Source organism: Aspergillus alliaceus (genome assembly GCF_009176365.1).
Source record: "Aspergillus alliaceus strain CBS 536.65 unplaced genomic scaffold BDW43scaffold_21, whole genome shotgun sequence".
Taxonomy (NCBI): domain Eukaryota; kingdom Fungi; phylum Ascomycota; class Eurotiomycetes; order Eurotiales; family Aspergillaceae; genus Aspergillus; species Aspergillus alliaceus.
The window spans coordinates 304,429-316,446 of NW_022474704.1; the positions used below are offsets into that span (position 1 = coordinate 304,429).

Consider the following 12,018-nt stretch of genomic DNA (forward strand, 5'->3'; position numbering starts at 1 on the left):
CTAGAGATGATGCCGCGGATAACCGCCAGTCCTGTGTATAGGACCCTCATGTCCGCATTGTAGCTATCTACATCTTCCACACCAAGCTATACCCTATAACCAGACCCCTGCCAGATAGAAAAAAAACAAAAACAAAAAACTAACCATCGCTTCTAGAAAGATACCCCGAACCTTCCTCGTATACCCAAAATGCGCCTCAGTTTCCTTGGTCTAGGAACAATGGGCACACCCATGGCCCTCAACCTCTCCCGCCAATTCCCAGTCACCATCTGGAACCGCTCCCCCTCAAAATGTACCCCTTTGCGACAAAAGGGCCTCACAATCGGCGAAACCCCAGCAAAGGTCGCCTCCCAATCCGACATAATCTTCACCATGCTCTTCGACGGCCCCGCCGTCGAATCCATCCTCACCCCTGAGTTCAAATCCGCCCTGCGCGGGAAAACCCTCATCAACACCAGCTCAGTCACAGTCGAATGCAGCCACTGCCTCGCCTCGCAAGTCCATGCCGTAGGCGTCCACTTCATCGAAATGCCCGTGAGCGGCAGTTAGTTTCCCGTAGAACAGGGCCGACTCGTAGGTATGCTAGCCGGGGACCCGGTGGTCGTCGAGTGGGTCAGACCCGCCATGAAGCCGCTGACAGCTGCGGCCGTTTACTCCGGGCCGATTGGATTTGGGCTTACGATGAAGTATGCGGTGAACCTGTATCTTATTACGATGACGGTTGGGCTGGCCGAGTCTGTGAATCTGGCGAGCGCGCAGGGCTGGATCTGAAGGCGTTTGGGAGAGTCCTTGGGGCGGGGTCTTTGGCGTCGCCGTATTCTGGTCTTAAGGTTGAGAAGATGGCGATGGGGCACTGGGGGGCTCAGGCGACGGTTAGGGATTGTTTTAATATTACGGAGCTTATTCGAGGTGCGGCTGGGGAGGTTGATGCTGAGGCGCCACTTATAGCGTTGTGTGGGGAGTTATATGGGAGGGCTGTTGAGGCTGGGCTGGAGAATGAGGACATGGTTGCTGTTTATGAAAGTGCTTTCAAAGGAGGCATGAGAGAGAAATCTATGCTTTGTTGGGATGATGGCCTTTGGAGGGTGATACAGAGTCTAAGTAACGGGTATGTGTTTGATAGGAACCATTGCAGAAAATACGCTCTCGTAGCTATTATCTGCTTGGTACCATGTTTAACTTACAGACAATACATTCACAAGTTCATATGCCTCATTTGCGGAGATTGGAGAGGATGAGAATAGCGTAAGGTAACGGAGGATAGGTTGATATAGTCTGATATAGAGGTTGGCGTTCCCAGTTAATTAATTTAACGCTACGAGCAGTACTACTGATGTGGGGTTATAATGATAAAACACCAGAGTATGTATTGTTTACTACTAGGAACTAGTAGACACTTCATTATCATTAGACAAGCATAGTTCTGTTAAATCACGGGACGTTGATACCCTATTTTCTGCCTCAGGCTGCCATATAAATCATCAACCAAATCGTCAGCTGGATGGTGCATCATGGAAGGTCAGGCCAATACGAGCCGAGAACATGATACTCTGCCTAGTAGATGATGTCAACTTCAAGATTTCGACTCCATCAACCAATGGCAGTGGTTATCCTTTGCTTGTAGGGCAACATCTTACTTCGTGATTATGGATCACCCGATGGGGCTGTGCTTCGGAGATATTCCGCAGAAGCTTGAACATGGTCCAGGCAAACAGATTCCACTCCATTTTCTTACCTAGGCTTAGGTCGTGGAAGCATCATGGATTGGATCATCGCGGTACTTTCCGAATTTGTCAAGATCGTATCCGGTAACTGTTCCTTATGGACCAATCCAACCGCCATCATTGAGCTTGAAGCCTCGATGCTGTGGCTGATGCTGACACAGCCCGCAAAGCATGCCCTATCTTCTTCAATCTATGTTGATTTTAATAATGGCCTCAGAGGTTTCGAAGGGAATATAAATACAACAGTCGGATCACTTCTGGGCTTCTCTCGCCCAATTCAATTTTCCAGATCCGAAACCTATCGACATGTTTGTAGCGGCAAAATACATCCATCGAAAGATGAAATCCAGGCATCGGAGCCCGAATAATGACTCCCCAAAGCTGTTCACAAAGAAAGCTGCTTGTCCACACTCGCGGCCATTTCAGGTTGAACTTGCAAGTAGGGGATCTGCTGAATATCATAGGACTACAACAGCTTCAACAACAGAAGAGGACAGGGTTCTAGTATCTCAGGACTTGCCAAAGGGCAACGAAAAGTGCCACGCTTGCAAGAAGCAGAAGTATGACGCTCGTGTCTACCGATGGAAGCTTATCGCTGGACTGTCCCTACCGTTTATACTGGCAACGTTGGACCTCACAATTGTTGCTACGGCGCTACCATCTATAGCCTCTCACTTTAGTGCGCCCCCTTTATTCATTGTTGATCGGGTAAAATTGCTGACAGTTATTGCTCTAGACGAGTTTGATGAGCTGAATTGGATTGTGACGGCTTTCACATTGACCTCCACCACCTTTATTCCCATCTTCGGTCAGTTTGCCGATGTCTTCGGGCGTGGCGAGACTCTCCATCTCTCTCTGTTTTTAATGATCATTGGAAGTGTGCTGTGCGCAGCTGCACAGACATGGGGGATGCTTCTCCTAGGAAGAGCCCTGCAGGGTGTCAGCGATGCCGGGTTGATGAACGTGGTGATGATTATCCTCTCAGACAAAGTGTCCCTGAAGGAAAGCGCAAAGACTAAATCCCTCTTCTCCCTTGTCGCTGGTATAGGCTACGCCGTCGGACCAACCGTTGGAGGGTAAGATAACCAAGTCATCTTGACCATACATAGTATCTTGCTGACGGTTACTAGCTACTTAACAGATGTGAGGCATCTATAGGATTAAAAACTATACACTAGGGACTAACTGGATCAGGCCAACTGGAGATACTGCTTCGTAATATCCATACCTGTACGGCTGACCCTCTTTGTTCAAGATGTAAACGCTAATATCGCCTCAGATCGCCGTGGTCTCCCATATACTAGTCTTCATACTCCTGCGCAATGACCTCGTCGAAGGGACAATGTTCAAGAAGGGCTCTCGCCTATCAGGGATCCTCCCCGCCCTCGCAACCGTCGACATCATCGGCTCAATCCTCTTCCTCTTCGGCGTCGGGCTCATCATCCTAGCCACCGCCTGGGGAGGAGCCAGCTATGCCTGGTCCGCACCTCAAGTCCTCACCCCACTAATAATAGGCAGCATCTGCTTCGTACTATTCTTCATTTATGAGTACTTCCTTGAACCAGGTCGTATCTTCGCCCGCACATTCCCAAAACAAGTAGCCATGCTTCCCTACGGTATGTTCACCCGAACTGACACAATCTGGCTCGCCATCGTCCAGTTCTCCACCGGAGCAGGTAAACCCCCCCCCCCCCCCCCCCCCCCCCCCCCCCGCCCCTCTCCTTCCCCAAGCACCTCCCGTTATCAATCCCAACAGCCCTAACATCAACAGCAATGTACTCCATCTTCTACTACATCGGTATCTACTTTTCCCTCGTAGAAGCCTACCCAGCCTCAAAAGCAGGCATTCAACTCCTCTACTACATCCCCGGCATGGGCGGTATGCACTTCCTCCCTATCCACCCGCAAAAACACTCCAAATACTAATCCAACCACCTAGCGGGTGTCTACATCGCCGTCTTCATGTGTAACGTCTGGCCCGCGCAGACCTTCTTCCCCCTCAACCTCGGCACAATAATCAGCACCGCCGGCCTCGCCATCCTCGTCTATGCCATCGGCACCCAAAACACCCCCGTCATCAACGCTATGATGGCCCTTACCGGCGTCGGAACAGGCCTCCGCTTCATGCCGGCCACGCTGCACATGGTGGGCGTGTGGCCGGAGAAGATCGCGCCCGCGCAGTCACTGATGCGGTTTGCGCAGCCGTTCGGCGGGACCCTCTGTTTGACTATTATGGGGAGTGTTTTCAATAATAAGTTTGCGGGGGGGTTGGTGGTCTTAGGTTCGAATGGGGGGGCGATTGATGTTCATGATACGGGATCTTTGGCGGTTGTTGAGGGTTTGTCGGCGGAGGCGCAGAGGGCGGTTAGGGGCGCTGGGAAGGAGGCCATTATGTGGGCTTTTATTGCTATATTGCCGGTTATGGGGGTGAGTTTGGTGACGGGGTTGTTGGTTGGGAATGTGTGGGTTAGGCCTGGGGTGGAGGATGAGGAGAGAGATGCGAGCGATGGGGAAAGGCATAGTGAGGTGATTTATGTGCCGTATCTGTGGGCTTTATGGAAGGTAATGTTCTTTTCTTTTCTTTTCTTTTCTTCGTTTCCTCGTCTCAGTTGTTCTAATTTCGGCTTCCCATCGCTAACTACTTTATGCTTCCTAGGGTAATATCGACACATATAAGAAAACTAACAGGACGTTACCACCTGCAGAGACTGGGAAGTCGTCCAACCACGATAACAACTCATAATATCCTTTATATTGATTGGATACCAAATAGATAGATAGATATAATATAGACAATAGCACCATGAAAAAAAGAAAACACATTCTCCTAAATGAAGCACCACATAACCCATCCCCTTAACATTAACCCTCACTGCAAAAACAATAGGGGAAAAAAGGATCACCTCAAAACACCCCCAACACCAGCCCACCCAAGCACAAACCCAGACAGTGCCTCCCCGAAAACCCCACCCCCAAGCCACACATCTCTCCACGAACCCTTCCTCCTCATCTGCCTACCACCCCACACCATCCCATTCGCATCAATCCCCTCGATCTCGCCCACGTTCGGCCCGGGAAAGAAGACTCCCGACCCCTGCCCATTTGACCGGTAAAGCAAGAAGATGTGGAAAACGCCCGAAACAACGATCGTGCCGGCTAGATAGAACAGGAACCCCGTTGCGGACTGCAGGGCGAGGATTCCGGCCGTTAGACCCAGGAGGAAAGAGGTGATGGAGTGGAGGTTCGAGAGGATCTGGGTTGGTTCCGTTAGCTATTCTATCCTTTTTTCTTTGAAATGGTTTGCGTGGTCTATGTGCTGTATAGCTTGGTTGGAGTCCAGGGACATACTCGGTTATTATGCTGGACGGACTCTGGGACGAGCGGATTGATTAGGAGGGATATTTCTTGTTTTGTTAGCGGCATTTTGGTGTTTCTTTTCTGTTCTTGAGTTTGGTTTGTTGTTCTTTATTTGTGTGAATTTGTGGCAGGGACGTGTTTTCTGATATTTATTTCTTGGAGAATCGTCGGGTCCGCTTTGTCAATGTGCGTTTTGGTACTGCAATTGGTCAAAGGGACTGGGGAGAGATCGCAATTGTGAGATTTGAAGCTCGGGATAATCACGATGATGGAGGTGGTGTGTATTCTGCCGTGGGATGCCGCCTATGGGGTCTGGGGGTTTGCTTAGTCATTGGGATATCTATGGGATGCCTTAGGCTGGTTAGGGCTTGAGTTGGGAAGCCATTGTTGTTGGAGGCGCTGGGGTTGGGACTAAAAATTACTGTGATTTCATAGTCCGTCATAAGCAGGTGAGGTAGTAGATACTGAAGCAGATATGTATAAAGATGCATAGTTTATCTTAGTGACAATGCCTTTAATATTCGGAGACACTTGCCTGGCATGTTACCACGAAAGCTACAGATCAAAAGAAGTAATATCTCAATTGCTATAAACAACATCTAACCACAACTAATATCCAAAAACATCCAACTACTTATCCACGTTCTGTCCACCAGTTACAACGCCCGTAAGTGCTCCAGTCTGACTTCCCGTAGTCAATCACAACTGACTGCAATCAACCTTACCACAGCACTGATTCTTCCCACTCTTCCAGATACAGTTATTGGCGGGAGCTTTAATATCACAAGGAATTTCAGTAAGATCAAATGCCGTGCACATCTGTGGATCCTGCGAGAAGAAGGTAATCGCCGGGGTTTGAGATGGACAAGCGGGACCAACTCCCCACTCGACTCCTCCAAGACAGTACTTGCCGCAAGGCCATTTGCTCAAGGAGAATTTGCCAGCGGAGGCAAAGTCCTTGGTCTTGCCGATGTGGGCACCATCCTTGGCGTTATTGAGCCATTGGCCTTTATTCGCGCCGGTTTTGACGTCGCCGTAAAGGTCCCGAATGTACACTCCATCCTGGGGGTTGATAGGTGTTCCAGCGGCGCATTTCTCGTCAAGGCAGAGCTGGAACTTGCCATAGTGGAAGTTCATGTCGTCAGGGCGGGCGTAGTAGATTCCGTCCTCACCAGAGCCTAGGGTATTGCCGTTGGGCGCGGTGAAGGTGTAACATTTGCCTAGTGAAAAGTGGCTGTGAGTAGGCAGTTAGAGTGAGGGGGATTTCGTGTTGCAGGAGCTTACCAGATGCCAATCCGGAAGTGCAGATTTCCTCCCGGCAGGTCCCGTTCGGGCCTTCAACGGTGCCTTTAGGGCAGACACACTTGCCGTCGACAAGGACCTTGCCATTCTGGCACACTGGCTTGCAGATCAGACCGTCATAGGTCTGCCCGGTTGGGCAGCACCTGTATCCGACTTCGGGGGAGCCAGCAATGCCATGGCCTACAGCACAGCAGTCGAATGCTGTCTCAGGACTACCGAGAAGATTCAGCCCCGGCAGACAGCAGGCAAAGTACTTCTTGTCGCTGGTAAGGGTGGGAACAGAGCCAAGCGGTAAGGTGCAGGTCTTGGTTAACTTGCACTGAAAACCCGGGTCGCAGTCAGGGTCATTGTACACGATCGTGTTGCCGGTGATGACCGCATCAGGGCCAACTTCGTACGTCGGGATGTTCTTCTTGTACCCCTTGGCCTGAATGGAAGAGGCCTGGAAGAGAAGAGCCAGCAGGCTAAGTTGAACGGACTTCATCTTGAAGGATTGAATGTGAATTGCTGATAGAAGTAATGATTGAAACTGATGATTTGAGTTGTAGACTTGATCGAGCTGAACTTGACGCCCCTTCTTATATGTTTAAGAGACCCAACACTTGGGATTGTTGCGGACGAGATGTCTCCTGGCCAGTCTTTCAGCTCCGCAATATCCCACCACCCTCAGTAACCAAAGGAACAGAACGAAATCCCTCATCATCGGGTCAGGCGACATACCCCTAGCGAGCTCAGTGTGTCTCGTCTCTGGTATATGACAAGAGATAAACGACAGTAACCAATCAAGTACACCACTAGTTAGACTGACTGCAGGGCCTTTGACTTCGTTCAGCAAGCCACTGCCCCTCGATTTGTCACTATCACAGGGGTATGTACTTGATGAGGACAACAGGGGGCCTGGAAGATGGGTCCGGCTAAGGTCACGACCTAAGCCGAAGGATTCTTCTCGAGATCTAGATCAGTATAAGCTCCCCTACTACGATACTACGATCAACTTAGAGAAGAGGTCGGGAATACCTACCGCAGCGTGGTCTCTACAGTGGTATCAGTATACGTAATAAAAAAGCTTGCGCATAGCATCATGTCAAGTTGACATCTTACCTTCATAATGTTTAACATCAAGCTTCGATCGCTAATAGCCTCAACGTCTCTCTCCCTTCTTAGAAGGCGTCACAAGACTAGTACATTCCCATGAGCCAAGGATATCACGTCGCACAACTACCCCAATAGTAGCAGGAACACATATACATTCTTGGATGGAGGCATGCAGAGCACGGTCCAATGAGAAAGCTGAGGTCTCAGCACATGAACTGGTTCAGCATCCGTAAACCAATACCTTCTGTGGCGTGCATCGGCAGGAACGGACCGTTTGTTGACTGGTTGGAAGTAAAACATGGCTGCAGTTAGCTTCGGTAATCGCCGCATTTACATACCCCACGTTGTGCTATTGCTCGGGGAAACTGGGGTCCAGATCCCGCATCCCGCAAGTGACCCTTTTCCTGCCAAATTGTAGATCCCGCTTACGGGGCGGGATCCCTGCAGAGAATGAAGGTAGTGGAGTTGCCAAAGTCATCCTATTCGAGGTAATGGTTTGGCACATGCAGTGATTGTCGCTGCAGTTGCATTCGAGGCTAGCTAAAGGATGAGTATCTATTTGTGACTTGCCGTCAGTCATGAGTCAAGCTTATTGACGGTGGGGTATATGCCCTAATTTCTGCAACTGACCCAAGAGGCCAATTACAGTCCCATCACCTGGGTAAGTCTATAGCTTGATTAAGAAAGGTAGCATTGGTCGTATCTAATAATTAGTTATTGTCTCTAAGACTATCCGGTAATATACACCAAAGGTACGACATTTGACAAACGTCGTTCAATGGGACAGTTAAATTATTGACCGTTTCGAGATATATCGCCTTGATTTAAATAGCTCCTTAATTATCCTATAACTGTGCCAGTATACCTAGTAAGGACGCAGAGGTAAGCCCTAGCGCTGGTCTGCAGGTCCGGAAAATCTATCTTGCTTACCTATGTCCACGGAGGAAACTGAAAGCAGCAGGTAGTTTACCAGAGGATGGGAGCCCTATTGCTGCTCTGCAGCATATCGTGTTTCTGAATAAAGACCGGGTAGGCTATTGGAACCAAAGAAAAGCCTACAAGTATGAGCTACTCGAGGGCGGCAAGTGAATGGTTTGGCTGAGATAGTGCCTGTGACACATCATAAATGCGCCTTCGCTACAGCGGACTTTTGAGTCCCCCAATATGTACAAGTCCTTGGAGGTTCGCTTTTGCGACAGGTGTTTTGTCGTAGGTGTCGTCGTTTGGGCATACCCACTATACCACTGCACTCAAGAAGGAGCAAAGAAGGGCAGTAAGCAATAAACGGGCTATGTGCTTTCTCGGTTCGATTCGAGAGTCAGTCAGAATGGATTGGATGCGACAAAAGAAAGTGATATCCGTGTGAGAAGGTCTTTTATATTCTCTAAGTCGACAGGGATGGGTCGACAGTGTGGAAGCATGGTATGTATAGTATGGAATCACTTCACCCCGTATAGATGGTAGTCGTTAATTAATCAGTAATATACCTAACATAACATCAAAGCTTCAAGCCAATCAGTCAAGCCTCATTCTTGTCATAAACCATTTTCCTGGCCTCGTTACACCTGGGACACAACCGGGCCTCCCATATGCGTCAAGGCCGCCGGAACTGTTGAAGGCAGCCCAATAGCCAAATCCATCAAACAAATACATACAGAGCTTCAGTCACTCATCCAATATGTGATCAGACAATGTCTCGAATCGATTAGTACACGACTTTCCTCCTCAAAAGGTCATCCAATGAATCACTCATGGATATAATCGGATCCTGCCACTTATGCCCAATCTCAATCTAGTCAAATTAATGCAATGGAGAGAATGTTAGAAAAGAAAGATAAAAGAGAAAAATCAAAGACTGAGGAACAAAGACGCCCCCCTTCACATAATATTGTCGAGCTTGCCGTCATTCTTGGCCTCTCTGACCTGTTCAAAGACCTGCAGCTCTGTTAGTGTTGAGTTCTCCAGTACTATTTACATCTGGCGATGGACTCACCTTGAGCATCTTGTTCCTAGCGCCGAGAGCATTAACGCCGCGCTCCTCCAGAGCTTTGTCGTTAAGCTCAACCAGCTCGGTCCATTTTAGATCCTTCAGATTATCCGTATATTTATGCAAACGCAGAGACCTCAGCCAGCTGGGAATGTCCTTCAACAAACTAGGATCGGTGGGATCCTCTGGCGGCTTGGAGCTACCACGACGGCCTCGTGGAGAGCGACCGCGAGTGACCTCCGAGTGATCCGAAAGATATCCTTCGTGACCGCCGAGTCCAAACTGTCCAATGCCAAGCGCACCTAGCCCATTGCCCATGAGAGGATTATTCGGGTCATACGCCGCCAGGAACCCGTTGTTCTGAGGGGAAGTGAATCCCATTGGACCGAGAGAGCCTCCTTGCATAGCAATTCCAGGAGAAGTGGGGCGGGACCGCCGACCCGCCATAGCGGCCTGTTGTTGCGCCTGCAGTGCTGCCAGCTGTTGCGCGTTCAATAGTTGTCCAGCAACAAGGTGGTTGGGGCCCGGAAGACCCGGGCTTGCGAGGCCGCCTTGAGGCATGTTCTGGTTGATGTGTACATTGGCGTTCTTCCCCTGTCCGTCGTTAGAGCGAGCGCGGCGGTATTTCCGAGCATCATCGAGCGCAATGCGGTTGTTCACAGTCGACAATGCAGCCAGCTTCATCGCCGTCGCATTGGCCACCATGTCAGCCTGCGAGTTCTGTTGTTGCTGGTGTTGTTGCTGCTGCGCAAAAGTAGCTGTCATTGGAGTATTGGTCATAGAAGCCCAGCTGGCATTCCCGACATTGTATGGCGACAGAAGAGGAGCCTCAATTTCGGGCGCGGGAATCGTTGCAGTCTGGGGGAGGGGAGAACGAAGGCCAGAGGAAGCCTGACTAAACTGCCCCATCGGCTGCTGGCCAGAGGACGACTTGGGTCGAGCAATGGGAGGCTGACTTTCGGGACCCCGTTGAGCCCATGGAGACACAGGGGGCTGACCCAGGTTGTCCGTGGTGTTATCCGGAGCGGAGATGGTGGGTGCAACGAATGAAGTCCGATCTCCAAATACAGCACTGTTACGGTTTGAGGGAGGAGCATTGCCAGTCTGCTGAGTGAACTCGGCCTTTTTCTTCGCGATGGCTGCAGCGGCATCAGGGAACATAGCATTGATGGTGGAAGAATCCAACCCCGAGTTGCGCTTGGCACCTGGGGATGGCGGAGGACGGCCTAGAGAGTTCCGAGAGCTATCCACGTTCAATTTAGACATCGCGTCGTTCAGGCGGTTTGACATAGCATCTATTCGAAAGACACCAATGTTATTGATAAAAACAATCCAAAGTATTAAATAGCCGACTTACCCTTTTCTCCAAAGTTCGCAGGCGACAGCAATCCCGACATGGGGTGGCTCTTGGCCATTTGCTGCAAAACCTGGATAAAGAAACGGATCTGCACCTGAGTGGTCTGCTGAAGTAGAGCATACAAGGCGGCGGTGCGTTCAGCTTCGCTGAGCACACGAAACCATTGCTCGATAGCACTGAGCTCATCCTTGAAGTCCTGGTCAAGCGTGGCAGCCGCCATTTCTTCTAGTGTTGTCTCGTACTGATCGATATCAGCGAGCCACTGCTGAGCCGCACGATCCAGTGGGTCCTCTGCATTGTTCGACGCCTGGGACTGCTGATTGAAGTACACCTCCGACGACGGACGGATGCTGCGAGACGACAGAGGGGACGGAAAGCCCGACATATCGGCAGACGCTCGAAGCTGATGCGTACCTAAGTTGCGGGATGACGACGGGGGCCGAAGGGTGGATTTGGAAGCGTCCGGAGTGCTATTGCGATTGCCAATGATGTGACTTGCCATGAGGCACGAAATGAAAGTGATGTCGATCAAGGAAAAGCCGACTACAGGCTTCTCTCTCTTTTTTTTTTTTCCTTTCTTATTGCCTTCTGGCTTCGATGTATAACAAATACAGGTGGAAGAAGAATAAGATATTACTGCAAAACACCTGCAGCACCTGCTGAGTTTGCGTAGTATCGAAAGGAGCCTTGATCGAGCAGGCGGGGCTCCAAATTGACAGTCGTGCGGCCGTTAACAAAAACCGGTTTTGACCGAAGAAAATTCGCACAATCTCTCTAAAGACGGAGACACTTTTATTCTTTTCTGAAGCGTGATAACCCAAACACTCTTATGCGATGATGAACGGGGCACAGACCAGTCCAGTGGCTGCACTACCGGATTCGAGTTCTGATGAGGGATTCGAATCGAAAGAGCATCAAAGGATTTCGTCGTAAGGGTGAGGGAGAATTCGGTGGGTTCGCAGAGTGGGCAAAGCGGAGCGTTAACGGGTATAAATTAGGAAGTGTGGGCTTTTTTCTCCTTTTTTTTTGGTTTTTTTGGGTTAACGAAAGGATGTCAGGGTCAACTGCAATAGTGTGTCAAACACAACAAGCCGAATGCCCGAAGCATCAAAAAAGAAAAAGGAAGGTAAGAAAAAAGAGACGGGGGGAGGGATAAGAGGAAAAAAGCGAAGAATGGGGAAGCGGATGCAGATGGG

The 12,018-nt window shown here is 49.9% G+C and overlaps 6 protein-coding genes across 6 annotated transcripts; 3 read left to right on the forward strand and 3 right to left on the reverse strand.

Annotated features, from left to right (window-relative positions):
• Positions 1–149: 149 nt before the first annotated feature.
• On the forward strand, positions 150–764 carry BDW43DRAFT_275774 (NAD(P)-dependent oxidoreductase). Its single transcript, XM_032041890.1, has one exon. The coding sequence runs from the start codon at positions 190–192 to the stop codon at positions 547–549; it is 360 nt and encodes a 119-aa protein (XP_031900498.1). The 5' UTR covers positions 150–189; the 3' UTR covers positions 550–764.
• Positions 745–1,280, forward strand: BDW43DRAFT_275775 (uncharacterized protein). The gene has a single exon (XM_032041891.1). It carries the CDS (start codon positions 840–842, stop codon positions 1,236–1,238), a length of 399 nt encoding a protein of 132 aa, XP_031900499.1. The 5' UTR covers positions 745–839; the 3' UTR covers positions 1,239–1,280.
• Positions 1,281–1,748: 468 nt separating this feature from the next.
• Positions 1,749–4,697, forward strand: mfs56 (putative MFS multidrug transporter). Its single transcript, XM_032050582.1, has 8 exons — positions 1,749–2,403; positions 2,461–2,800; positions 2,855–2,867; positions 2,919–2,954; positions 3,004–3,400; positions 3,496–3,603; positions 3,664–4,286; positions 4,381–4,697. Exons 1-8 carry the CDS (start codon positions 2,031–2,033, stop codon positions 4,465–4,467), a joined length of 1,977 nt encoding a protein of 658 aa, XP_031900500.1. The 5' UTR covers positions 1,749–2,030; the 3' UTR covers positions 4,468–4,697.
• BDW43DRAFT_311008 (EMC6 family protein) lies at positions 4,624–5,147 on the reverse strand (the record flags this gene model as incomplete). Its single annotated transcript, XM_032047097.1, has 2 exons — positions 4,624–4,977; positions 5,073–5,147. 2 exons carry the CDS (start codon positions 5,145–5,147, stop codon positions 4,624–4,626), a joined length of 429 nt encoding a protein of 142 aa, XP_031900501.1.
• Positions 5,148–5,780: 633 nt separating this feature from the next.
• Positions 5,781–6,867, reverse strand: BDW43DRAFT_311009 (cysteine-rich secreted protein; the record flags this gene model as incomplete). Its single annotated transcript, XM_032047098.1, has 2 exons — positions 5,781–6,301; positions 6,366–6,867. The coding sequence occupies 2 exons, from the start codon at positions 6,865–6,867 to the stop codon at positions 5,781–5,783; spliced, it is 1,023 nt and encodes a 340-aa protein (XP_031900502.1).
• Positions 6,868–8,891: 2,024 nt separating this feature from the next.
• On the reverse strand, positions 8,892–12,011 carry BDW43DRAFT_275781 (RNA-binding protein VTS1). Its single transcript, XM_032041892.1, has 2 exons — positions 10,823–12,011; positions 8,892–10,760 (listed from the first exon to the last, which is right to left on the reverse strand). Exons 1-2 carry the CDS (start codon positions 11,322–11,324, stop codon positions 9,406–9,408), a joined length of 1,857 nt encoding a protein of 618 aa, XP_031900503.1. The 5' UTR covers positions 11,325–12,011; the 3' UTR covers positions 8,892–9,405.
• Between the last annotated feature and the right edge of the window lie 7 nt (positions 12,012–12,018).

Coding starts and splice junctions, on each gene's coding strand:
- BDW43DRAFT_275774 (XM_032041890.1), top strand. CDS start 190: ATGCGCCTCAGTTTCCTTGGTCTAGGAACAATGGGCACACCCATGGCC.
- BDW43DRAFT_275775 (XM_032041891.1), top strand. CDS start 840: ATGGCGATGGGGCACTGGGGGGCTCAGGCGACGGTTAGGGATTGTTTT.
- mfs56 (XM_032050582.1), top strand. CDS start 2,031: ATGTTTGTAGCGGCAAAATACATCCATCGAAAGATGAAATCCAGGCAT. Junction 2,955..3,003: donor GCTTCGTAATATCCATACCT/GTACGGCTGACC, acceptor ATATCGCCTCAG/ATCGCCGTGGTCTCCCATAT. Junction 3,604..3,663: donor CTACATCCCCGGCATGGGCG/GTATGCACTTCC, acceptor CCAACCACCTAG/CGGGTGTCTACATCGCCGTC.
- BDW43DRAFT_275781 (XM_032041892.1), bottom strand. CDS start 11,324: ATGGCAAGTCACATCATTGGCAATCGCAATAGCACTCCGGACGCTTCC. Junction 10,761..10,822: donor TGCGAACTTTGGAGAAAAGG/GTAAGTCGGCTA, acceptor TCTTTCGAATAG/ATGCTATGTCAAACCGCCTG.